We start from the raw sequence: 27,795 nt of genomic DNA, 5'->3' as shown, positions 1-27,795 counted from the left end.
ACGCAGATAGGTCTTCCTAAATGAGATACATATTTTTCCCAAAGTAACAAATAGGATTTCACATTTAGCCCAACATATTTATTACTAAGTCAATTCTTATTGGTTTCAGTGTGGCAGACATTTTACCACCACGGTACCTCCCTCAAAAAACATTCAAGCTACATGAAAGTGATGCTTTTATTAACAAGCAGTAGATAAGGAAAGAGACAAGATAAACAGTCATTAATAGTTTTTGTAGGAATAAACTTCCTTCCCTATGCAACATGATAGTAGTGGAGTCATCAGGATTCAAAGTATAACAAGAGCATTCAGCTGCTAGCAGCCCTCATGTAAAACTCACATCAATGTCATAAGCCCTTTGCCATGCACACTTGCAGCCATCTCTAAGGAATATGATGACAATTGCACTGAGCATATCTGTGCACAGAACTGATAATGGGAAAGGGATGAAAGGCTTTGCCCTTTCAAAGTAGAAAAATGTTTAGGCTTAAGCACCACAGGTGCACCAGATCAAGTTCACTGAAATTAGGTGCTCTGGTCTTTCAAAAGGGTCCAGACACAATGTTTGGAACAGTGGTACTCAATTCTTAAGCATCTTGAAAGTGCAATAAACCCCACAAGCTCTGAGGGTTTTTTTACTCACTTAACACAAGGTAATTAAGAATATATGGGAAGAATTGACAGGTGTCCTCACACTGACCAAATCACAGAAAAAAGATAATAAACACGTTTACCCTAAACTCAACTAGCAGTGCCATTCAGATGTCTTGCTTCTGTACTGCAAAAAGGTAGCCCCCTACTTGAAATTCACAACACTTAATTGTAAACAGTGCTTTAAAATAGTTCAGAAGCTATGGCTGGGCATTGCTTTAGCTACTAAACTGCTGCAAAACAACCCAGACAGCAGACATCTACCAACTGAACCAACTTTCACACTATGACATACAAAACCCTTCAGTTGAACTTCTGAACTTCTGGCAGTTCAGAAGGGAATAATGGCCTCTGTGAGCCAAAGCCTGGAATTACACATCACAGACCTACTGATCAAGGCTCCTGCTCCAGTGCATGTTTCCATATTTCACTGAACAGGGACTGAAATAACCCTCCCTCCACAAGCAATAATTATCATCCAGTCTGAACAGCAAGACACCTTGACCTAGGTGTCTAACCTGGGACAGTAAATTCCAGAATGCAGCCAGGTTAAAATGAGATGCTGTCATTAGAGTTGTGACAACTCAGTCTTTTCATCAACTTTAAAGAACAAAAAAGTATTTTTCATTATTTTCCAAGTGCCCAACCACTACTAAAACAAGTCTTGTGACAATGCTTTCCTTAAAAGGACTCAGCAGTACAACTTCCCCTTTTATGGATAACTGAAGTTCAAAACCAGAAACTTTGGACTGCTTATCCCTGAGTACCTATAACAAAAGAAGTAATTTGGTGTAAGAAAGTGTTGGACAGAAACAGTAGTGTTTAATGAGATCGCTATGAATGTACTTGTAAATGTTGTATAGTCCAGAAATCCCAACTGCAGTGTAACTTACCATCCCTGTCTTCAAAGCAGGGAGATGTGGTTTTTAACTAACTGCCAAGACTCAAGACAATACATGACTTGGAAATCAGACAGATTTTGCTAATCAAGTCATTGCATCAGTCTTCTATAAAGCATTAAGAGCTTTTCTCTCACTGTGAACAAGCCATTGTTTAGACAACCTTTTTAGACATGCTGAGAAGCATTTTTTAAATAGAAAGGACATTTTAATTGTGGGTGGCATGAATCAACTATCTGAAAGAACAGCTGCATCTTCAGATGACATGAAGAGAAGTGTGATCTGGATGTAAAGTATGATAAAAGAACATTTTCTTCTCCATTTGCCATTTTGTGCAAGTTCTCCTACCTCAGAAATTTAATTTTAACTGTTAACAAACTAAAATAGAAAATAAAATAGTAGGGAGGGCGCTTTTATGTGCCACTAAAGCCTACGTTAATCTGTTTCAAAGATGACCTTAAAAATTGTTTTCTGGTCACTGAACCACAGTGCTTCATAGCAGTCAGGGATGAGAGAAAATGTTAAATAATTCCGATTTCATGAGTCTAATAACTGAGCCTTCTCATTTTATGTTATTTTATTGGAAGCAAACATTGGAGTCCCAACAGTTTGAAATTCAACCTTTCCAGCTTAGGCATGCTTTAATTATTCTTGTAGCATTATTACTCATGTCTCATATGAAAGACCTTACATGCAAGAAGTGACATCAAGAACTTAGAGAAAGTGAGTTATAAAGCATGACTTGGAACTCAGGAACTGACTCCCACCCTCTGGCATGCTGTCATCAACACTTAGCAGTGCTTCGTACTTCATATACCACAGCAAATGGAAAATGAGGTAAAATATGTATTCCAAATAACATTCAGTACTCTACATACTCGGTTCTAGCTACTGCAGACATCATTCACTCCTCAATAGAGAAATGACATAAGGACATAAGACCATTTCAGATCTTTGAGTTCTGAAGATTGAAGAAGCTTATAGGATTTTAGGTTTATTCTTTTGTGGACTACAGTACAATTTATAAAAGAGCTTCAAACTTGAAAATGCAGCATTTCTGGTTCAGTCTACTCTGGAAGCTGACTAATATCTTGCCTATGACCACAGTACAGCCAACAATTACCTGGTGAATGGAAGCAGTGTAAACCTAGAGGGAGGAAAAGAAATGTTACTCACGTTGTGTTTAATTTAAACTGTCAGATGCAGTAAAGTTAGTATCAGCAAAAAAAGGAGCAAAACTGCTTTCCGACTATTCCAAAACCTTAACAGCTTCTTAGGTGACTTTCCTCAGCACCTCAGTTTATGAAAATACAGAGTTATCTCATAAAGCTGACAAATGCAATAGAAATAGATAGCAAAGCTTTGAGAGAGTCATTATCAGGAGATGCAGTTATATCAAAATCAAAGATTCATAAAATGAACATCAGTTTTGTCAATGGCACACTGTTGAGGGGAAAAGTCTGAAATCTGAGGATAATGGGGAAGAATTTGAAACAGGAGTTATAAAAAAATATTTCAATCAAGATGAGGGTGTTTATCCTCGCCTGGAAATTTTCAAAATACTCTTATACTTCACTCAAACCTTCAAAATCTTTCATTAAATTTAATGTGTTCTCCACCTAGCAACAGACATTAACCCATAATTTTAACAATTGTATTTATTGAAAGCTTACTGGCAGTTTTACAGGAACTTGTAAAAACCAAAATTATACCTCGATAGAGAAGAATCATTTGGCCACCATGCAAATAAGCATTTCTCTGTTCAAAGCAAAGAGGCTAATATGGTTTATAAAATATGTTGGGTTATAGCTAGTCCAGCTTGTAGAGACTTTGAAGAATAGAGAAATAGAACTAAAACTGACATGGCAATAATAAAAATTCACTTTCTTGTTGCACAAGTCTTGCCTAAAATGCTCAAATTATAATCAGTTTATCAATCCACTTAACCTGATGCAAGTTCCTTCATAAATCCTTAACCAGTTTACAAACAATTCTTATTAAGCCCAGAAATCCTTGGAACACAAGTGAACTACACCTGAGGGAACTGAGGTTGTTTGGTCAGGAGAAGGGGAGGCTCAGGGGAGACCTCATTGCTCTCTGCAGCTACCTGAAAGGAAGGTGTGGGGAGCTGGGGGTCAGCCTCTTCTCAGTCATAGTTAACTAGTGACAGGACTAGAGGAAATGGCCTCAAGTTGCACCAGAGGAGGTTCAGGTTGGAAGTGAGGAGACATTTCTTCTCAGAAAGACTAGTTAGTTATTGGAACAGGTTGCCCAGGGAGGTGGTGGAGTCACCATCCCTGGGGGCGTTCAAGGAAAGACTGGACCTGGAGCTAAGGGACATGGTTTAGTGGGTGACATTGGTGTGGGGATGGTTGGACCAGATGATCCTGGGAGGTTTCTTCCAACTTTAATGATTCTATGAAAATATTATTCCTATGATCTGCATGAATCCTATTTAGCAACCAAAAATCTTCATGAGTTATCAGATCAAATTTTCAAAAACACTTCATGACAATTGACTTTTAAATTGCAATTTAGCTTCCAATGCTAAATCTCAGCACCCTTTTTCTATCTATGGAAACATGGAGAGTCAAGAGGCTTGATTCTGCAAATGCAATTTCTTTTGGTGGGCTAAGTGTTGTAAATGCAAATTATAGGGGTAAATGGGTAGGTAGGACCTCACCTCTCAGTATCTCACACTATGATGTTCTCTACCCTGAAACTGTTACTTGCAGTTTGGGGAAAGAAGCTTCCTCCTTTAATTAGAGGAAGACATAGGCTGCAGCCCAAATACTGAAAGTTGTTAATAGGCCTTCATCTATGTAACATTTATTCTTCCATTTGAGTCTCACTCCTTCGACTCTCAAGGGTCACAGCTTTGTATTTATAGCATTCTTCTCCCCTTCCTCCCCCACCGAAAGTAAAGCTCAGCTACAAAACCTTACCCATAGTATTTCACAACCTCCAGGTGTTTTGGTGTCAAGATACTAATATCTTAAGTCAGAACCATCAACCTGACTGATAGCTAGAGAAGGCTAAAGCATTCAGTTTGCTGGGAAATCCTCAAAATTGTCTAACACACCTCACAAGCTATGATAGTCTTCATCAAGATAGCAGAAACAGAAACCCTGATATTTTACCAAGCATGACAAGTCTAAGGTCCAATAGCAAGTACCTGGGACAACACCTTAGTCTTTCATGAAGATGTAGACAGGAAACTGACACATGGCTCTTTTTGAACCGTGGCTTTCTTGCAACATAAAGTGGAGATAACTTCAAAGCACCTTCAGTATCAGAGTTTAGTTTTATATTGACAATCACACATACATGTATATTAGGCTCCTTGGTAATACGTATCAGTAACACTAAAGAGTACAATACAACTCAAAAATGTGTGGGGAAATCCCAAGACCTGCATAATAAGGCAATTAGTTTTCTAAATAACATGTTTACTTATGTTTTGCCCCCCATATCTATGTATGGTAGGTGTTGCCATAAAAGCCAGAATCTGGTTAGGAATTAATAGTAGACATGGCGTAACACAAGTCTAGTTTTCTAAAAAAAATAAATTAAGGACTGCATTTTTCAGCCTGAAGTACCCACATGGGCAATATGCAGCCATCCTGAAAGGAAAATAATATTCGTTCAGCAATACTGAGAAAATTCAGACGTTCTTTATGTGAAAATAAACTGGTTCATTATGTCACCCATTGAGTTTGCCTTGTCAATACTCTTATTTTGTGTTTACTTCCATCATTCTACAGATCTTACACTAATCTCTGCCTTAGTTCTACTAATTAATTGGACTTGTATAAGAAACTTAACATCCTGAGAAATTAACTTTCACCATTTAAGTATTAAGTGCTAGAAAAACACTTTCTAAATCCATTTTAAAGGTAGGGATTTATAACATGACTGCAAACAGAGCAAAACAAAAGCAACTACAGAGCTAAGAGCTTTTGAAGAATGCTAAAATGCTGTTCATAGTCTACATGACAGAGTTTGTTATTCTGTGAATGCAATTGCATCCTTTGAATATGTTGACAGAGGTATGAACCCATAGATTGCTGGTGCTTGCAGAACTGTTTATCATTTTTTAAATTCAGTGACAGGAAAAGATACAGAAAGATAGAATGCTTTACAAATCAAGATCATAAAAATGAACTTGGCTGAAACTGTCTGTGAATTTTGAATGATGCCCTTGATAAACCAGAAAGCAAAAGGATGAAGAACCTGCTTAGGACAAACACAAATACAAAATACATTAAGCAATGATAGCACAATTAAGATTCCAGAACAAAGTTGTTTTCACAGTCAGGATTCTGGAATAAAGTTGCTTTAAGAAGGGAGAGACCAATGTGTTCAACATCAGAAAAAAATGCTATTTAAAAGTGATATAGTTATTCCTCCTATATTTTAATTTACTAAATAATAAAGAAGTTAAACTTATCTGTATTTATCATTCAGGTGCTTTCCAGCATGTACTAAATCTGTGCACCTCACAACTTTGCTTCCATCTGTCCTGCTGTTCTAACAAACATACATACTGGTCATCCTACAAAAGTTACATTGTACACTAACTACATCATTAGGCATAGCAGCAGCAAAATGGAGTTGGTCACCATCTAAGAAAAGTGCAGTTTAAAACAGATCACATTTGGTACAAAGTACTGTGTAGACAACAGAACATACTCTGGTTATAACTCAAAGAGGCTGGCAAAGGATCTCCTCTGAAACCAGACAAAGGAAATTGAATTTGCTTTAACTAGGAAGCTGTAACAAGTAATATAAAAGAGTGGTATGTAAGAAAGCAAAATGAAAATGCAGTTCAAGGAACCAAGGACAGCTATAGGTACAATAGAAAAGCAGGACAGGTAGAGAAACAAGACTGAGGAATGAACAGTTTAAAAGGGAAAAGTGAGATGTGCGAACAAGAATCTTACAGCATTACAGAGTTCAGGCAGACATGAATATACCTCATGAAAAAGGATCACCTTGACCACTTACAATGACAGAAGCCCAGAAATCTGAGCAACAGTGCACATTTTCCACTCCCATAATCGCAGGGCTCAGCATTTTTTAAAATACAAATTGTGGAGTAAAGAAAGACACCATAATTAAATCTTCCTTCAACCTGAATTAACAGATTAGCATTACCAGAACTGAGCATTTAAAAATCTCATTAGGAAGGGAGCAGCAAGATGTAGCTATTTTCCACAGAAGGGTGTCCAGTACTGTGAGCATATTTTGACAAACAGATGTTTTCAAGTATAAAGAAAAGGAGGACAAAATAATAGATGGTCTGAGGAAAAAGCTGATAGCCTTAGATTAGACAAAGTATCCCTGAAGCTCCTATAGATGGACAGCATTCACCACCTCAGTTCTCTCCAATCCTCCGTAGTCATTTTTCCTTCTTTCTTCAAGTATGTTGAAGAACATTTAAACTTCATTGGAGATGAAGTTGACATGTAATCTATAGAAATTTATCTCAAAGGACGGACTCATCTTCTGCAGCTTCTCATCCATTTTATGTTTGAATCTTACAGGCACTGGCTAACAGAGAGGTAAATATGGTATGTTAAATGTAACACATTCCAAAAATACATAATGGTAAAATATATACATGTTGAATGTCAAATTTGGCTTGTAGAATGAAGAATAATCTGAATTTTTTTCTTCTAGAAGCAAAACCCATAAGTTCAAATTGAATAGATAAACGCCCAAGATAAACATTCTTGCAAAAGGCTGAATTTTTATCAAGAATAAACAGCAATGAAAAGGTACCTTTGGCAGTCTGAAGAAGACTAGACTAAATATGTGAAAGAAGAGTACTCAGTGGTGACTAGAATAGACAAACTTCAAAACACAAATACAACACAACAGTTACTACCACACCTACAAAATATCTTTTCTCCAGGCAATGAAAAGAATGAAGCAACAATATTGCTTTTCCACAATCTCATTCCTGCCTTTAGGATCACTCCTTATTCCATGCCACTCTTGCTTGATTCAAAAGAAAACATATGATCTTAGAAAAATTTTCACTACTAAATGAAAACATGCAATAAAGGCTTAACCCAGGGAATGCCATATGTCACAAGCAATACGGAATATCTACTTTCTGGGAGATTTACACAATAGAGTTCACATCAGCAGCTGTTTCACCATAATATAGATTCAAATTGACAAGACTGAGGTTTTATGGAACAGCATTTATCTCAAGATTGTCAGGCAAAGTCATTTCATTTCTTATGATTCATTTCATTTATATTGCAATGTATTAGCTGGATGCATTATTGATTGTTGCTCTGTTCAATTTCAGTTTATACAACATGGGCAAAGTGATCTGAAAAATATCACCTGTCTTTTTTCTCCTCTTTTAAGCACAGAAGTGTCCATTGCATGCCTAGGAAAACCATTGAATTTTATTAGACATCCAATCAGAGAAATACATTCTAGAACAAGCAAGTCCTTTTGAAGACCTTACTGTGAAAGCCAGCTTCTCTAGAATCTGTACTAGAATATCTAGAACTGCCTCTAGAATGTGCTCTCTCCTCTGCTTGCCTAGAAAAAGGCAAAGATGGAAGCAACAAAAACAGCCCCAGTACAGAAAAATAGATCAGTAGTCCAAGAGTAAGACTGCTTCACAACTGGGTGCAATGACCTTTCAAGCACAGAGGGCTGCTTGAAACAGACAAGCCCCAGCTGTCAATCTGCAGAACCTTGAGTCTTACTAAGACAGTATAATTTGACAGCTGCTATGAATATTTTGAATACCATGGATGTCCTGTTACTTCCATCTGACAGCCTGTGGAGTGTAATAAGGAGCCAGCAGTTAAAAAAAAAAAAAAATATAGCAAAATGAGCACAAACAGAAAGCACACTGAGACAATAATAAAGTCCTCCTAACTGTAAGGAGGTAAACTGGCAGTAATAGCATACAGGTGAGCCTAGGCTACTGTTCAATAGCATTTGAATAGGCAGTAGGATTTATAACTAAGTCCCTTCCCATTTTTAGGATGCACTGAGTTCTCAAAACCTGGATAAAAGATACTTTAAGTTTTACAATGGGGTTGCTTCAAAAGAGAGGCAGAGGAGCAAATCACAGTGTTATACTAAAAACACAGTAGCTTCGGTTAGGTGCCAGGAAAATCAGGGTCCCACTGTATAGGCACTACATAAGGAAGAATAAAAAGGTTACTTTCTCAAGAGCTTATGGTGAAGTCCGAGAAATAGTAGGGAAATTACCCAAGTAATCTGCAAGCCAAAGGACAACATGTCACATCTCCTCCATGAGTTCCCTCCAGGCAGAGGTTACTCTCCCAGTAACTTTAACTTCCCACAGGAAAGAGAGGTATCCCTGATCTTTGTAATAACTGTGTCAAGAGCTGTTCACATCCTGGATTTACTGTTGTGCACTGCTGAAGAAATCTTCCTGATCTTTTGTGCTGGTGTGAAGCTACAAGAGTAGCTACCAGGCACCTGACAGTTTGCTGTATCCAGGCCTTTCTGCAATGCAGAAGCATTGCTAAAGTCAGCATTTTCCCTGTGGAAGGAAGCTTTTGGCAGTAACAATTCATTTCTGATATTTAAAATGGCTGTTCCCGCATTTCACCATTTTCTGGTCATATGTGATTTTTACACAAGCAGCTATACCAATTCATCATAGTAGAATTTTCACCTTCACTCTGTACTTTCTAATTCTATTGTGTCCATCTTGCAATAAGCATTATTGGCCAAAAATTAACCCATTAATTGAAATGCAGACAGCAAAGCTGTTCAGGTGGGACTCAATTTCGAGTGGTAGAGACCGCCCGCAGTGAAGCAATTACAATCAAATAAAATATGCCAATATGATTTTATCTGAAATTTTTATTTAGTTGGAGTTCACTATCTGGAAATGAAGTGCCTATGCGCCATCTCATGGTCAGTGGCGGTCGGTGCGAGCCCACACACCAGGGTTCCGAGGGCAACGTTTGTGTCACTGTGAATGCCAACACAGGTTTTAAAGCTTCCCGAAGCTTTATTGCTGATGAAATCCTCTGTAGGCACTATTTTTCACAGAATTTCACAGAATCATTTTCAACATATATGACGTTATCACTTCAAATAAGCCACAAACCAGAATAGAATATAAGTGCTTTAAAACTGCATGCGTTTTTAAGAAGCTACAGAAACCTCAGCTTATGTTTTTTTACACTTTATAGTAAAATTGGTATGTTTGAAAAGACAGCATTTTCGCTGAATTTTGGTGTTTGTCTCAAAGCAGCTCCCTTCTTTGTCCTCTTAAAAGGAATACCGTTGGTACTTAAATCCTTAGGGAAGAAATTGCAATAACACTATTTACCAAACATCCTTGTTCTCAACTCAAAATGCTTTAGGTTGTGTCCTGTCTCCCCACCCGTTTTTTTTTTTTTTTTTTTTTTTAAAAAAAAGTGTAACTGGATCTAGTTAAGCCTCAGCATGTAGTGATCCTGGGGAGATGCAGAGTACAGTTAGGAGGACAGGATATGTTGCCCACTAGAAACATCCATTTGGGGGCCTAACTGATGTGGAGCCAATTCCTTAAGACTTGCACCAAATAGCCATTGTTCTCTGTGTGCATGTAAGACACAAAGACAGCAAGGAAATTACTATTCTTACACAGTAGGAAAACGGAGCACTTGATCTGTGGTTACTAAGGAATACCAACAGCAATGCAGAGATCTGCCAGATGAATTCAGAGGGGATAAGCATCCAAACATTTGTACACATAACTTTTATTTGTCTCAGTATGATGATACTGTAATTGACTAAGCAACCAAACAAAGCCCACAGAAACCAATGGAAGTCTTTATTTGGACTTCTCTGGGCTTTGGTCTGCACCATGAACTGCACCACTGACAGCCTGGAAACAGAACAACAAGATTACACAACAAGTAGCTCAGATTAAATTAGTCTTTTCACAGCCAGCTCCCCACAGAGGTCTGGTGTCATTCTGTTCGGGGTTGCTTAAAGTAGTAATTGATATACCCTTTCATTTTCTTACAGGTTGTCAATCTATATGTTAATTTATAGTTATATGTCCTTTTCCTTTATTTTTGTCTTTACTCTTTCATACTATTAGAAAGGAATTACCCAAACTTGAACATGAAATCTTCAGGCCATCAAAGTCAGAAATGATTTTCAGTGTGACGGCATTCACATACCAGTTAAGCAAACAACACTTCCTCACCCACATCACAGAAACTAGGAGGGAACCACATTTATATATCACTCTACTCCATCTAATTAGGAAGCCTGTCAGTTGATCCAAACACTAGGAAGTCACCCCAAAAGGAGGAAAAATGGTATCTTGCAATGGCACCTTCTTTTGGCTAGGGATATTTCACACACATCTCAGCCTCCCCTAGAGCACATTTTGGGAGGTGCCAGCTAAAACACGTTTTAAACACAGGGCACCTTAAGGCCTGCTGATATACTGATTTAAAGCATCAGATGCCCCAGTACTCACCTCTTTCAACATTTTTACTCTTGCCTCCAAGTTAAGCAGGTAGACCTGCACATTACAAAGCATGCCTGATCTCACATGTCTTTGGCATTGGTTCTTCAGACCATAATTTAGAGCTAGTTCCTTCTCTTCCATTACACGCTCAGCAGCATTAGTGCTTGCAGACCGTGCTGAAGAGCAACGCCCAAAGCTGTGACTAGATGAGGCTGTGTTTCTGAGCCTCTCTGTAGCAGTAGCTACACACGGTGCAGGATCGGTGTGCAGCACCTGTTGAGATCCTGCTTAACTGGAGGGGAGGGAGGAATTTACTTTTACATGTCCTGCTTCAAGTTCTGATCTGTCGCCCTCCCTTTTACCAGAAGACACTTTAACATAAGTGAAATAGAGCATGAACTGGTTGGAGAAGGAAACCCTTTCTGCCGTGTTTTAACACATCGCGTTCCTTCTCGCCGTGCAGCCCCAGGAGAGGCCGCAGCGACCAGCGGCAGCAGTCTGCCCCCGGGGCTCCACGTTCACCAACACCTCCCGGCCCCAGACAGACCCCCCCGCTCCCTGCCCTCTCCCTCCTCCCCCCATGCCCCGATGCCGCCTCCGGCCCCCTCCAGCCCCGTCCCGCCCCCGGGCGGTCCCGCACATGCCCAGCACCGCGGGCAGCCGCCGCCGCCACCCGCCCGGTGCCAGCCCCGGCCCTGTCCCCGTCCCCGTCCCGCCGGTAGGTGCCTGCCCCAGCGGGGAGGGGGACGGGGGTCGACGGTGCCGCCCCCGAGCCGGGAAATGGGAGTGGGGGGGGGCCGGAGCCGTGCCCCAAGCTAAGGCACAAGCGGCTGCGCAGGGAGGGTGTGCTGCTGCTGCTGGGGGTGAGGTTGGAAGCGGTGTTTGCACAAAGCGTGACTTCTTTAACCATTCTTGCCTGACGGGCCGTTTCTAATCACAAAGATGTTGTTCGGGTTGCTACAGAGTTGTTTTTCTGCGAGCTCGGTGAAAGCACGCTTTGAAATATTGTTGAAAATCACAAGATCTTTCCGCCTTTCACTCGCTTGCTATGCTTCCCTAGAAAGCCGATAGCTTACCCGCGAGAGCGGGCCATGAAGCCCCCTGCAGGAATGCTTTCTGCTATCAGCTGAATCTGGCGCCAGGAAAAGGGAGGAACACACAGGTCTGTAGCAGTCTAAAAGACATCCTGAATTACCCTTCCTGAGGACAACCACCTCCAGCTTGAGAAGTGTTGTGACTCTATGCTGGCTTGCAATCATTAAAGCACATTAAACGCAATACTGAATCCAGCTTTATTCAGCTGGATTCTCATTTTCAAAAAGCTGATGGGTGTTGAAGGTCTTGTCAACACTTCTACATTTGTAAGCTGGTCTTTAAAATACATGGAAAGTAAAGGGAGGGGAAAGACTTTCTGTTCAGTAGCCAAGCACCAAATTCCCGGATCAATGCCACAGTGCTGCTATCTGACCAGCAGCACGTGGCCTAATCTCCCTGTGCCAGCCTCACGTCACAGCCTCCCAGTAACCACTGGGCATAAAGGGAAAAAAAACTAATTCCAAACAGAAATCCAACACTGATTTCAACATGGATGAATTGACAATTGATTTACAAAAGGCCACAGCTATGGAGATGGCAAATTGGAGGCTTCACTTGTGGCAGATGTCCATACCAGAAGCACTTTCCTCCCAGCGTTATGTCCAACTATCTGCTTTCCCCACAGATATGAATTATTCTCGGTTTATCACGACTGTGAGTGCAGCAAGAAAGGAATCTCCAATAAGACTTCTGAGTGAGTATACACCTTCTTTGTAGGGACTCTGGAAGAATATCTTTGCGTTCTGGACTTTTCTGAGTTATCGTGGCTAACAGCTTGAAACGGCTTAAGAGAATATTGTGCTATAAGCTGACAAGTATTTGCAAGGCCAGCTAACTGCTCTTTTTAAACTGGAGATGTTAGGCGTAAAGAAAAGTAAATTGCCTCAAACCATTTCAGAAACCCATCTGGACAGAAGAAATAGCATTGTTCTGTCACTTAAACATGTGCCTGAAAGTCTCTGCTACTGCTTCTGAAGCAAAGCTTTTGGCAGAGCTTGTTACTCAATTTACACTCATTACCCAGGAACAAAACTGCTAATGTCTTGAAATTCAGTCCCAGCATGTCTCCACCGAACTTTCCTGTATCCTACTAATAGATTCCCCAACCCCAGCTCATTGTTACTACATTTTCCTTTTCTATGTTACACTGCTATCTTTAGGCTACTATGTTACATAGTCTTCTGGGTGACAAATAGAAAAGGTTAACTGCCTACTTGCTTACTCAGTTGAAACCTATGGGGACCTGACAGAATCAGAGCATGAGACATACATCAGTAGTTAAGCCTTCAGGGGTCAATTTCCTCTCCTGGCAAGGGGTTGGCATTTACTGCTCTGCTTAAATTATTTAATGCAGGTACAGCTAAGTCAACTAATTCACTCTAGTTACTCTCTATTCACCTTTTAAGTGATACATTGATACACGTGATAACACAAATATTAAGTAGCATGGCTTGTATAAAAAGACATCAGCTCTGCAGTTTTGATAAATTAAATCTTCTTATAAAACCACAAGTCAGAGACTTGAATCATACTGCTGAACTGATAAGAGTTAACTCCCCCTGCTCAAGTTTGCTAATAAGTAGTAAAGAATAAACCCAATATCAGGAAGCTCAACACCAGATTTGGTATCCTCTTTCCCCTCATATCTGATGTAAAAGCATCAAGCCAGCGTGAATGCCATACTCTGAGCTCTTAGACTGAACGCAGTCAAGTGCAATTGCCAAATGCAGTCCAGTCTCTGCTGCAAGCAGAGCATAGATTGGATCTGAACGATTGTGAAATTGACTTTAAAGCAAGAATTGTCAACATTTTCTTCATACTGCCTTATTTACACAGTGCCTCTGCCACTAAAGCTGTGCTGCCAGAACAATTCCCACTCCCTTATGGAAACACTGTCATCATAGATGTAGTACACTGGTAGCAGTGTACTGCCATGTTAACTAAAATGAGGCAGAACATAAAAGTCATTCAAAATCAGTCTAAACAGAAGGACATTAAGATTTTAAATTCCGCAAGCTTAGAGGTATCAGTCAAAAAGGTTTTCTAATAACATAAAAACAGTCTAGATGAGGCAAGAAAAAGCTATTTTTACTTTAAAGAGAATTTTGGTGTTGTTCCTCCCCCCCCCCCCCCCATCTTTTTAAACCACAGAGAAAGGCGAGGTTAAAATGAGTTACCATCTTTCTCAATTCATGAATTGTTAAACAATGAAGTGAAAAACAGAACGAACTTCTATAGTCTGTTATTAGATACTAACTAAATTGTGTGAGCAGCTCTTGCAATAATCAGATTGTAATCAAGTTTTTTTCCTTTTACTCTAGCTGAATTGATGCAAAGGTCTCCTCCATCTCTCATCTCTCTGGCTGGAGGGGCACCAAACCCTAATGTTTTTCCATTTAAGAAGGCTACTGTTGCCATTGGACATGGAAATGCTGTTGAGATTGGGGAAGATTTGATGAAGAGGGCTCTTCAGTACTCCGCCTCAGCAGGGTATCTATGAAGGCTGCTTGCACTTAAAGATACTGGAATCAAAGGGTCATTAAATCCTTTTTTATTGTATTAATTGATCTTCACAAAAACAGCTTTAACTTTTCAGTTTTCCTCAGTATTTACATTTCAGTGGAAATTTCTGAGTAGATGAATAATTTTTTAATATTCAAAATTCATAAGCCAGAGCATTTTCTTGCTGCTGGTGTTTGAGAATCCAAATCCTAAATCACTAAAAGGACTCATTTTGCAATAAGATACTCATTAAATGATACTGCACTGCAGTGCACAGTTTCTACATCTTGAAGTGTTTGTTTTGCTCTTACTTGGTACCATGTATTAAAGAAGTCAACCCATACTTCTTGTGGTAGTTGAATTGAAGTATTTATAGTATTGACATTTTTAGTATAAACAATGCTTATATTAAGTTAGTTTAGCACTCAAACTAACAGCTAGCACCAAATTAGGTTTTTGACACTTGCAAAAATACTTATGTACCTACATAGGCACACAGGACATAGAGTAATGTGTTCACTTTAATATTAGGAAAAGTCACAACTTAAGTATGCAGACAGTTATGAACATCCTGCAGAACCCTAAGGCACTTTTTAAGAGCCCATTTCCAGGTTTCTTACTACCTACAGCCTGTTTCCAGAAGCATTGCAAGCTTTGTCACGTTGCCACATTTGAGTATGGAAAAACCATTCCTAGGAAAAGATGCTGTTTAGCCTCCATCCGTATTTCATCATTGCTAAGTCATTTCTACCAAGGTAGTTTGGTCTGTAGACCATAACCATTCATCTCTTCTGCTCTTCCATAAAAAAGTATATTTCATCATTTGATAAAGCAAGTGATGGTTAAATCAGACTCTGAACTGTGCAAGATTTGACACTGATTTAGAGGAGCAGCCCATCTTTGGCCTATATAAGATAGTAGATGCACCTTATCTTATTCATGTTTCAGGATTCCAGAACTGTTGTCTTGGTTAAAGAACTTTCAGAGAAATCTACACAATCCACCAACAGCCAACTATAGTCCTGAGCAAGGACAAATGGAAGTGTGTGTCACAACTGGCAGCCAGGAAGGCTTGTGCAAAGTAAGACCAAAAACTCCATATGTAAGAAGTACTTTCAAAGAGATGTTTTTTCTTCTATCAGTTCAGTTATACTCAGCATTAAGTGTCAGTATATAACAATACACAGAGTAGTTTGTTAAATGCACATCTCAGCATATTATCAACACAAGATAATAGACCATAAAGAACATTGGGCAGTCTCATATCAAAAATACCTGAGTTTGGAAAAACCAAGAAGTCTGTCAGAAAATCTAGTATAACATTTCACATTACTCAAGCAGTGCAGTAATTGATGCATTATTTGCTTTGCTGTAGCTCAATTATAATTGTGTTAGACTTAAATACTTAGCCTTTTCAGTCCACTGCTGCTTAGTTGATCCTTTCTGTAACTGAAGCACCATTTCATTTGTATAGAGAACTGCTTTCATTGCAAATTGTTATTCCCTAACTGATTACCTTGCTTGATTTGGTTTCGAAAGCAGATTCTTCATCTGTTTTCTACATAGCTTAGTTAAATTGTTAGGGAATTACTGAAATGTAATCAAGATTTATAATCCCACTAAAGTTGGAACTATGAAGTACATGTAAAATCTTTCCAAAATACACTGTTTTCTTTCACAGGTATTTGAAATGCTCATTAATCCTGGAGACAACATCCTTTTGGATGCACCTACATATGCTGGGACACTAGCAGCTGTAAGTATTTAAGCAACAAAGCTATGAATTTGAACAGCAATATATTACATCTGCAGGCTTATTTGACCTGTATTTACTGCAAAAACATTTAAGAATTGAGTTTTTACTGTCAGTCTGATTAAGTTCATAAACATTAATTTATAAAAACTATTGCCAGGACAAAATATCCTTTTCTAAATCCTAGGACAAAGGTCATGTTTGAGATTGGGAAGAAAGCTGTCACAGCCTACTCAGTTGAAAACAAATTTATAAGTAGGTAATTTCAACATGTCAGCATGTTTATAACTGAAGTATTTTATAGTCTGTTTACACTGATACTGTACCTATAAGTCCCATAAGTTGGAATAGGCATGGAACATCCATGAGTTTTAAAATATTAATAACTGTACAAAAATAAGTTTACCTCTGAAAAAATAATCAGTACATAATTTAACATCAACTAAAAATGCATAAGAACTGTAAGAGAAGTTAGGATGGATGATATACCACTCCAGTCTAGTTTCCCTTTGCATCAACAGGAATTTTGATATTGTTGACTATGCTAAATTTGAGAACATGTTTGGCTAATCAAAGATACTTTGGCAGCAACTTCAATTTTTACATTGAAATGCTTAGCTACATGGTACAAACTCAAATTCCACAGAGGGGAGACAGTGTACTTTTTTGTTAGTGTATTTCCTATATCTTTTCATACTGCTGTCAACATGTCATTACAGTAGCATCTTTTCCCTTGTATTGCTGAATATATCTACTGAGAACAGATTCTTTGCCCTTTGTCAGTGGGGAGTAGCTTACAGTTCTGGCACTTCCACTTAAGTAGAATGCAAATTGTCAGCAGGAAATGAAGTTTCAGTACTTACTCTGTGTTGAGAGTATGAGAGCACAACTCCTGAAATACCTTTCTGCTTGCAAAATCATATCATCTCCTATAGAAGAGGACCAATTACACATTAGTTACCTGCTTTTCCTCAGGTGGCTTAACAGAGCAAATTAAGAGTTACACACCAAGTTTGACAAGCTGCACAGCAAGCTGAGGCAAGCTTTCCTTGGAATCACAAGGAAGCAGAGTTTGAGATAGATATAAAGACTGGTATTATAAAGCTTCTATGATAAAATGACAGAAGAAAGACTTAAGAATTACAGTATTATAACAGTTTTGTTCCTCCTATCAACAGCTGAGACCTTTGGGTTGTAACATTATTAACGTTCCTAGTGACCAACATGGCATTATTCCAAACGCTCTAAAAGAAATTCTATCTGCTTGGAGTCCAGAAGATATAAAAAGTCATCGTCACAGTCTCCCAAAATTCCTATATACTATTCCGAATGGCTGCAACCCAACTGGCAACTCTCTGACTGCAGAGCGCAAGAAGGAGATCTACCAGGTACATAGCTGGGGCTTTATGAAACTTGTTGGTAGAAATGGATAAATGTCAGTCTTGTTTCAGTTAAGGATACCTCATGTGTGGCATTGGGCTCATTATTACTCTAGTAGACATTCTTCCCATAACTTGATTCAAAGTAAAATCTTTCATGACAACTCTGCAGAAGTAGACTATGCATTAGGTAATTTTTTTTTCAGTAGTAGCCCATTGCTGACTGCTACCTTTGCCATGGGCTTCAGAGTGTGTTTACTGCAAGTGTACTGTACAGTTTAAACACTACATGGAGTAGACCTTCAGTTACATACCTGTCCTTCCACTGCAAGTACTATGTCTACTGTTTAAATTGCTCCAGACTGGGCATGTAAAACCTTCTGGACCTTGTACATAGTGAATGCGTGGGATCATGGTGTGGTCCTGGTAATAGACCCACAGTATAAAAATAACTGAATTTACAGTCTTGACATTTTAATCTTTTCTTTGTATTAATTTCTTTCTTTAGCTTGCAAGAAAATATGATTTCCTTATAATAGAAGATGATCCTTACTACTTCCTTCAGTTTGAAAAGGTAATCTGTCTTTTATACTAAGTAGCGCATTTTCTTGTCCCAAGCAGAACTAAGGTTTGAGCCATGAATCTTCCTGCATGCTCTTTTTCATGTCCTTCCAAATTAGTTGCAGGCCTAGCAGTCTATTACTAGTTTGAGTATTTGTCCTCTTTATGGTATTTTATTGCATCAGCCAGTTAATCATGGTGGTTTAAATTCCTTAAGCTTTAAAAAGGACAGAATTTCTTTCAGTATTAAGAAAGTGGCAAAGGCTTTTCCCGCAGAGCAGAACAAATATGCCACTGAGGCAGCCTTGTAAAAATAGCAGCCTCTTAATGTTCCTTTCAGCCCAGTCACTTCTCCATTCAATGGAAGACCACCTACTTCCAATCTAGTGCAGCTAATTTCTACCCCTTTGCCTTTTAGAGACTCCAAGGGAGATTTCCCAAAACACCTTGTCAGAGAATCCATTATTTATCTCCCCTACTTATGGCACCATACCAAAACTTGAACTGAACACTTGTATGCAGAGCAATGGGCTAAGCATCAAGAAGTGACAACATTGATTCTTGATGACTTTCATAGAAAGTTATCACATCTCAGACAGCTCATCTAAACAATCATTTGCAAGCAAGTTACTGCATTTTGTCCTTTGAATATCCATCTAAAATATTTGCTAGCAAAATTTTTAAGAAATAATTATGTCTTCTTAGCAAAGAAAGTAATTCTTCCATAATTCATACTAGCAACTTCAATATTTTTTTTTTTCTTCCAAGCCATGGGCTCCAACTTTCCTCTCAATGGATTTGGATGGCCGAGTTATCAGGACTGACTCTTTCTCTAAAATTCTCTCATCTGGGTAAGGCCAGCTCCAGACCGCTCAGCATTGTGTGTTAAGTCCTAATACTAATACTACCTCTGACATGATCAGACATGTCAATTTTTTTATCTAGTACTTTTTTCTCGAAAGTACTTTTCTTCAGCTTGCTCGCTTTTCTTGTAATATCTTCACAGTTATTTTACTTCAAATTCAGTTTCCCTCCTGATACTGATAGGCCATTTGACCCAGGCCGCCCAGTCTTCCAGGCACCATACAGGCAGAAAGACCAAGATGCTGGGCTACAGCTCTGTTCCTGCAACTCCTAAGAAATTTTTTCCATTTCTTCTCTTACCATTCCTGCAGACTCCCTGCGCTTCCAATATAAAAGAGAAATGATGGCATCATTCTTAACAAGCATAGCATTATACTGATCTCTTCAGTTCTTACCGATTGTCTCCATCTGAAAAATTAGGCTGGCTGTTTTCAATTACACAGATTGACTTGTTTGATTTTTAACTCACTTCTGCTTACTATTCTGATAGACATGAAATAATGTGAATTCTGCACTGGCATCTAGTGGATTGTAACTCCATCCCCAAGGAAGCGGGGAGACAACATGATGCTAAGTGTGATTACACTTTGAGAAGTGAAACTACAAAAAGGCATGATGCAATCTTATCTTTGTCAACAACACATCTGAGCTTACTGATTCTATTTTTCTTCAAATAACTGCTCCAGACAATCTGAGTAAAGATGGGTCATAAGCCTTGAAATGAATAAGAGCCTAGTTTATCAGTGTAGATTCTGTTTATTCTGCAGTGCTGAAAGCAAGCAAAAAGAGCAAGCCTGTTTGTTAGTTCCTATCTGTTTTTCCATAAAACATGAGCATTCGTGATTTCAGTTATGTGAATAATCCACCTTTCCTTCCCTTTGATTCATGTAATCCTTATGGTTGCAGAGAAAATCCTACAAATTTGGGATAGGTCCTGAAGTCCCAGAACCAGGAAGCAACTGTAAGCATTAAAAGCCATTTTTATTTATTTTTTCTCATGACCAATACTTAGCTCACAAGTTGGTTAAAGCTGGGACTTACAGCAGTATGAAGATATAAATGCATAAAAGATCCTTACAGTGTAAGTGAAATGGTTACAGGTTTTCCAGTTATAAGTTAAACAATAACTTACACAAAGATTAGCATATTGCATTTCCTGTAGTAATATATTTTTTTTTTTTTTTTATTTCTTCTAGGTTGAGAATAGGTTTTCTGACAGGTCCTAAGCCTCTTATCGACAGAGTTATTCTACACATTCAGGTTTCAACAATGCACACCAGCACTTTCACACAGGCATGTACTAAACTGCTAACTGAATTGTATTGAGAAAAGATAACATACTTCATGGTACAGGAAACCAAGAACAAACATTTTATAGCTGCTCTGCAGTTGTCAGTTTTAGTTATAAAAACCTGCATTGTCATTTTTGCCAAAGAAGAGAGACCACCAAAGAAATTACAACCAGGCCTTGAGGGTATCTTAGTGCATGGAAAGCACCACTGCTTCAGCTAACATGCCCTTAGCCATCAGATTTCAAGAACCAAGATTTAAATTTTCTCTTGACAGTAGGTTCACTTGAAAAACCTCAACATAAAGCATACATTGGAAGTACTCCCCCCTCCATTTTTCATTAGTCAGTAGCTAAAAGACTACTGGCAGCACACAGGCATCACAACACAGTCAGCCATCTACAGCCCTTTTATAATTAGTAATAAGTAAAGGAGAGAGACATCAAGCACATCTAGATATGACCTTCATCTTCTAGCTCTGCTAATTCATCATAGAGGCAGTATTGAAGCAGAGAGACTGATGGGGTGGAAGAAACTCCTGTAAAGCAACACACATTGCCTTCCTTTAGCTCTCCACTTGACTTTCTTCCTCCTGCCCCAGCATCTAAATACTTAAGGAACCTTGGAGACAGATGTAACATGGAATAAAACTGTCTGTTGCTGCTGCTACGTCTGTCTGTAAAGGACTCCAAGAGACCACGCATGCAATTGCTTGCCCATGTGGAATTCTGAATAAGATATGGCTACATGTCTTTTGATGATTGTGGAAAAGTCCTGTTTAAAATATGGTATTGATGGTGTGCTTTATTTCTTTAGATTATGATATCACAGCTTCTTCAGCAATGGGGAGAAAAGGGCTTTTTGGAGCATATAGACAGGTAGGATCATGTCACGTGCTGAATCCCATCATCTGTCATGCTGCTTCTTGTTACCTACACAAAATACTCCTTACAGCGAACAGGCCAGAGGAGATGTATCAGTTTGAGGTAAACAGATGAGCAGTCCTAGGCCAATGGGGTAAGCCAGGTCAGCAAGACTGGCAGTATTCCTATGAAAGTGCTGAAGGAACTCTATGAAACTGCAGAAATGCAGGTCAAGGCATGCAAACTACCACTACAGGCTGGAAATCTGTTGGTCCCCTAGCATAGCAACTATGCAACTCCAATCTGAAAAGAACTGAAGAGGATCCTGGGAGCTACAGGGCAGTAAATGAAGATATCATCACTGCTAGATAGCGTCTATAACAGAGACTAAGATCACTAAGATAGTCTTACACAGGAGTCAGCATGGCTTCTATATGGGAATTCTTCCCTCCCTAGCTCAGTGATTCATCCTCTAACAGCCTTAATCCAATTATTGGGGATGCTGGAGAAATAAGAACAGAAAGCACTACAGAAAACATCAAGGTTCACCTAGACTCACTAAACATTTCCTCTATCACCATATTTGGTGACAGAGGGTTCAGGGTCTAACTCAGTGAGGCATTTCTTACAGTGACCAACAAGCATTTATTTTTCAGTTGTTTTCCTGGGAGTATCCATACTTCATTTCAAATATATATTTCAAATATATTTCAAAAATACTTAAATACCCTTAGAACTCCAGGTTTCTGCATCAAGGGGTAGTATGTTATGCATCTTAAAGCCTTGTAACTGGAATGTGAGAAAAGCATGAAAAAGTTTCTTATGTCTGACTGCAACAGCCACTTCTGTGCCCTGAGCATCTAACTGTTAACTATACTGTAACTACCACTAGCTAAAAAGAAAAAAAAGAAAAAAAAACAGCCCTAGCTTTGCCTTGTTTTAGGTTCCATGGGATATGTATAAGAAATAAGAGCATAATGATAGATTTTGTAGGGGAACTTGGGCCACGCTTCAGCTCTACTTTCAGCAACTAGAAGATACATCTTAAACATCTTTTCACTTACCTTCTTCCCAACAGTGAGGCAACCTTATTCAACCCAGAAAGCTGTTCTTCCTCTTGACCTAATGAAAGCAGTGTTATAGTAGGCTAGCTACAGCCCTTTATAACCTTCTAGACCCCACTGTCAGGTGACTTATTGATTAGGCCCAACAACTGAGTACAATTTCCTTGTGATTTCATTGGGGTCAGTTGACTTGTCAGACCATGTTCCTGACTAGTAGCTAGGCTGTGGTTTGGAGCAGTTAAATTTCTATGGAAGTCTTGTCTCATGCTTATAATTTCATTCCAATATGAAAGTGAAAGAACATCACAAAAAGGTAGAGAAGTTACGACAGAATTTATGATGCAGTAAAAATTGCAGAAGATTTACCATTTCTTGCAGAGTGTGGCAATTGATATAATCCGTGTCCTTGAGATACATGTTGTTTGTCTATCAGGTTCAATAAAATACATGCAGAAATCAAAGCTCCGGGTTCAAAGAGTATCAAAAATGTACATATAAAATTACTAAGTACAGTTTATCCCCAGGGAAGGAAACCCCTTTACACCAGATTTATGAAATCTGTATCAAACATTTTTCGTGTCTACCATTGCAGAATCACAGCTCTCTAATTTTTTTCCAACAGAAGTAGTAACTCTACAAGACTTGTCCCTATTGGAACTTAGGTTCAGGTCATTTTCCCAAGTAAGACATTGAATTATTTGGAAGTTTTAGTTAAAGTGTGAAGGCAATAGCTTCAAAGGGGAAGCTGTCAGATAGTCATGACAAGTTTATCATGTGATTTGCTTTTTACTTTATGAAATATCGTTTCCTTGTGTACCTATTACAGAAATTCAACCCAAATGCACCAATATCAAGTATGTGCCTTTACAGATGTACACGTCTTTCATTTTCTTCTATATGCTTCTTTTGTGCGATTACCGTTGCTAACACGGCTTGTATCCACTGATATGATAGAATGGATATCATGTATTGTTTAGTACTGAATTTTTCCTGACCTGTAAATATTAAGAAGCAACTACAAAGGCACGTCCTTTATCCGATTGATCTGTGCATTGCTGGAGAGACACTGAAGCATTCAAGACCTTTCTGATACATATACAAAGTTTCATATACACATTATTGTATTGTGCTGATCTAGGATATACTCATATTTCCACCAAGTGTGCATTTTATTTGTTAAAGTAGAAAAGCCTTGTTTCTGCTTTTGGAAACAAATAGACTCTGAAGCACTATGGGATCATGACTTGGAATTGATAATTTACTTTCAGAGTTGTGGAGTTCTACAAGACCCAGCGGGATGCAATGCTTGTTGCTGCTGACAAGTGGTTAAAAGGTCAGTGAGTGCAACACAGCTAATTACTTAGACTTTTTCTCTAGCTATTTATCATCTTCGTGTTCAAGAAAAATCAGTAAAGGTCATCTCTTGACTGAAGTGATAGGTAAGCACTATAAGCAAATCAATGACATTAAATATTAAGCTTAGGACAAATTATCTAAAGCTGCTGTTTTCATGCTTTTCTGGTGGGGGACGAGATGAAGATGAGTAAAAAGCTCACTGCATTACTGTATAAAGCAGTTTTACAAAAAGCATGTATTTCACTCCACTGTATTTTTATACTAGTGTTTAAAATTTCTGTCTTTAAAATCTCCGTTTGAAATACCCAGATTCAGTGGCCTAAATTTAAAAGAAGATACAAACAACTGATACAGTACTGGTGATGGTCCTTCTTTCAGAAATGAATTTTAGATGTCCACTTCTGTGGTTGATCAGAGCACAGAAAGAAACTTATCAACACCAATGCAATTACCTTTAGTGACTTACCGCGTTTAGTCAGTCTGAAGTAGAAACAGCAATAATTATTTAAGAACTGCCCACTTAGCTGAGACACTTCCGTGGGACCTAGGTACTTGAATACCATATGTCACTAATGTACTTACTCTTGCTAATTCATGTTTTTTAGATAAGTATTTCCTCTTTTTCTACGTGGATCTGTATGATCATGGGTTATTGAATTTGGACCCCCTTTGTCCCAGTTTCCCAAATATCAAAACAGTATGATAGCACCGTGTTCTCTTATGGTGTGTTGTGAAAATATACTCATATGTAAGATTATAGGGTCTTCACATTTTTTTAGAAACAGGAGCCGTATTATTACAGAAAACAGACCTTTATTTTGTAGATATGTAATGGTTAAATACATCAAGGAAGAGATGAAGATGATAAGTCAAATAAATATTTTTTTCAAAAAACACATCCTAAAACAGGTAAAGAATTGTTACTAGGTAAACAAAGGTACACAGTAAGTCTGCATATACGATTTAAAACATAAACCCTCTCTAAGCCCTCTCATCCTCCTCATAATTCCTAGACTCCCATGTTCTTTGGGCAAAAATCTATAACCAATTTAAAGGAAAACATTTTTCTGCTTTGCTACACTTAAATTACATTGATAGTCAATGTAGTACTAGAATAAACTGCACCAGAAAAAATATTTTAGATTGCTTGGAGAGGGTGTTTACTTGATCTCAATGTAATCAAGAAATTTAATTTCTTAATAGTTGGGTTTTTCAAAATTCAAAGTAATCTCTTTCGCAAAAAGTTCTGAAAATACCAGCATGAGTGCAGTAAGCGCACACAGATTTCATTATTATCATAAATTTAGCAAGTGGCATTCTGGATCTGTGGCCAAATTCCCTTTGAGTTCATTGGAGCAACAGATCCGCATCCCTGAATCTATAATGTATTTATTACAGGTGGAGCAGAAGTTTCTTTTTTTGATTCAGTTCTTTTTTCTTTCTCTAGGCTTGGCAGAATGGTATCCTCCTGCTGCTGGCATGTTCTTATGGATCAAAATTAAGGGAGTTTCTGATACAGAGCAGTTGATCATGGAAAAAGCCTTGCAGAAAGAAGTATGATTTATGGCTTAATGGTTTATGATGTTAAATGAGGAAAGGATAAAATAAATTTACCATATCTATCTGCATATATGCACACACATAAAAGTAAAGGAACTTGAGTGCCCAATCATCACTGTCTCTGAGTCACAACTGTCAAATAATGTAGTGACTCAATAAAGTATTTTCTTGTCTGTATTCAAATGTTGATATTTAATCAGCTTAAATTTAAATCATATATAACTATATATATAATATATATGATATATATATAATACTAACATAGTGGGCAGCCATCATTAATACAGAAATATATCTTCTTAATAAGAGAAATTAAGTGTGATTTTGTTTCTACAATCACACCGTGCACTGAGTAAACTAGATCTCACCACACTGGTACATCTAAACGTGATAACAAGCCAGACCTTGTTACCAACCAGCCTAAGAGCTCTCTGTTTTTTTTGTTTTGTTTTGTTTTGTTTTTTTATGAAAGTCTGATGCCAGTTTCCATATTTTTAGCTTCCTGTTTTGAAGAGGCAGAATATATTTAGCCACGTTCTGATATCGGTGTTTCAACAGTGAGCCTTCTAAAATTTAATATAATATACTGTTTTAAAACCATACAAGTGGTTGTACCTAGGTGTCTAATCACTTTTACTTAGGTGTTACTTGTTCCTGGAAGAGCATTCAATATCAATAGTTCAGAGCCTAGTTCTTATGTCAGAGCTTCCTTCTCTCTATCTTCTCCAGCCCAGATGGATCTGGTAAGTGAGAGGATTTTTATTTTTTTTTACTTTCTTTTCAAGAACAGTTTCTCACATTAACAATGTTCCCTTATTTTTAAATACTTACTTCTTATGCATATTCTTATTTGCCTAATGTAGTTGTTTTAGTACTTATACAGTAAGCCAGTACTTCTAAAGCAGTACTTCTTATGCAAGATACTTATATGGAAATTGCCTGAAAGGTACTAAATTTTTACGACCACTTGATTTTTTTCTATGTATCTTATACATGCAGATTCTCACACTTAATCAACCCAGATATTATTCAGAAAGGCTTTAATGAAGTCAGAGTAAGTTTTGCTGTTTGTCTTAGCACTAGGAAGCATCATGTTTCTTTATTTTCCAGGTTGTCCATTCTTGAGACTGAATTACCTTTTTTGTATATGTTGTCAGTCCTTCACACGAAAGAATATTGTTTTTCTTTCCTACAATTCACATACATGTTGCATTTCATTTCTCAGGAATCTATGTATTTTACAAATGTTTTGGATGTTATTTGGCTCTATCTGTAAAATCAGTGGAGAGAAAGACTAGGATATATTTATTTGTGCAGATTTAATACTCCTTTGATTCAGGTGCTTGCAAGTTCAGTATTTGGAGTTTCATTTTCATTCAGTTACAAACACTTGTAACAGAAGGGTGTTTCTATTTTCCTTTTCTTTCTTCTTCTGTATTTATTCCTTCTTCTTGATGAAAGTAATTCATAACCATACTACTGACAGTCAGATTGTATCTTGCTGACATTGTACTGCATGTTTCCCCACTAAACTGTTCTTTTTCTCTTACCTTTGGAGCCTCTAGGCTCTTATACTGCCTTAAAAGAGATACACTTCTAAGGATCACTAGTTATATTAAAAGTACAACTCATTAGCTGCAGGTGAACTCTGCATAATCATTGAATATCACTATACATGGTCTTTTTTTTTTTTTTTTCAGAAAGCCCTACCTTTTATTTTCTAGCAGATTAGTAGAAGCTTTATCTAGTCACAATATGATTCAAGGCCCATATGCATTGTTAAAAAAGTAAAACAGAATATCAGCAGAATTTGGCAGTATAAAACTGTGAGTTCATATATTGTTAGGGTAGTTTTAGTAGCTTTACAGATTTACTGTTTATTTAAGTAATGCTGGAATATGAATGAGAACTATCTTTGTATCATTGCAGGCTTTCAGGAGACTGGCTGACCTTATAAAAGAAGCTTGATGGAAAAGCTGAACAGAGCTCATACAGCAATCAAAAATATCTCCAGAAAATACTTGTTAACACTTGTATTTCATCAGAATACTTTAAAAACAAGTACAACACTGTGGTTGTTTCCTTTGGATTGCTTTTCATTCTTTCATTTTTATTTCTATTTTTTAGCTGAAATAATTTGCCTTTTTTTGACAGGACATTACATTACTAACTTTATTCCAATTCAAAAGCATTTTATATAGTTAAGAACAAAATGTTCTGTTTTTTTTTTTCCTGTCAAATCCATAGTACTGTTAGATTTTATTTGTTGGTTTTTTGTTTGTTTGTTTTTGTTTTTTCACTTTTGTTTTCTGTTTGGGTTGGGAAGCAGGGAAATCAGTTACTTAGGAAGTTACACCTGAGGTGGTCTTAAGCATTATTTCTTAATCCTAGCTGATACATTCCTGCAACACCTTAAGTTGGAATTGTTTTTGTGTGCCACTTTCCTTCTTGGCTCGCTGTACAGTATCTGGTTTT

The 27,795-nt window shown here is 38.0% G+C and overlaps 2 protein-coding genes across 28 annotated transcripts in view; one reads left to right on the top strand and one right to left on the bottom strand.

Moving 5' to 3' along the window:
* LOC311435590 (uncharacterized protein) overlaps nt 1-23,564 on the bottom strand; it is a 124,080-nt gene extending 100,516 nt beyond the window's left edge. For 22 of the 27 annotated variants that reach the window (XR_014692228.1, XR_014692229.1, XR_014692230.1 and 19 more), the window contains exons 1-2: nt 22,405-23,564; nt 17,248-17,313 (exon numbers count right to left, since the gene is read on the bottom strand). Coding sequence is in view for 5 of the 27 variants with exons in the window: in XM_084516770.1 (XP_084372896.1) it covers nt 17,248-17,305 (58 nt within the window). In the remaining 22 variants the exon portion in view is untranslated. Of the gene's footprint in view, nt 1-5,504; nt 7,104-17,247; nt 17,314-22,404 lie in introns of those variants that run through there. The other 5 variants (XR_014692249.1, XR_014692246.1, XR_014692247.1 and 2 more) reach the window with 5 other exon arrangements.
* AADAT (aminoadipate aminotransferase) lies at nt 11,665-27,409 on the top strand. Its single transcript, XM_084516767.1, has 14 exons — nt 11,665-11,752; nt 12,755-12,823; nt 14,451-14,619; nt 15,580-15,712; nt 16,313-16,387; nt 17,563-17,772; nt 18,272-18,337; nt 19,093-19,175; nt 20,385-20,481; nt 21,294-21,355; nt 23,673-23,737; nt 25,208-25,314; nt 25,962-26,063; nt 27,250-27,409. The coding sequence occupies exons 2-14, from the start codon at nt 12,757-12,759 to the stop codon at nt 27,286-27,288; spliced, it is 1,275 nt and encodes a 424-aa protein (XP_084372893.1). The 5' UTR covers nt 11,665-11,752; nt 12,755-12,756; the 3' UTR covers nt 27,289-27,409.
* Nucleotides 27,410-27,795: the final 386 nt, after the last annotated feature.

This window comes from Aythya ferina (assembly GCF_964211825.1).
Source record: "Aythya ferina genome assembly, chromosome: 4".
Taxonomy (NCBI): Eukaryota; Metazoa; Chordata; class Aves; order Anseriformes; family Anatidae; genus Aythya; species Aythya ferina.
This window is presented reverse-complemented; position numbering and strand designations above follow the sequence as displayed.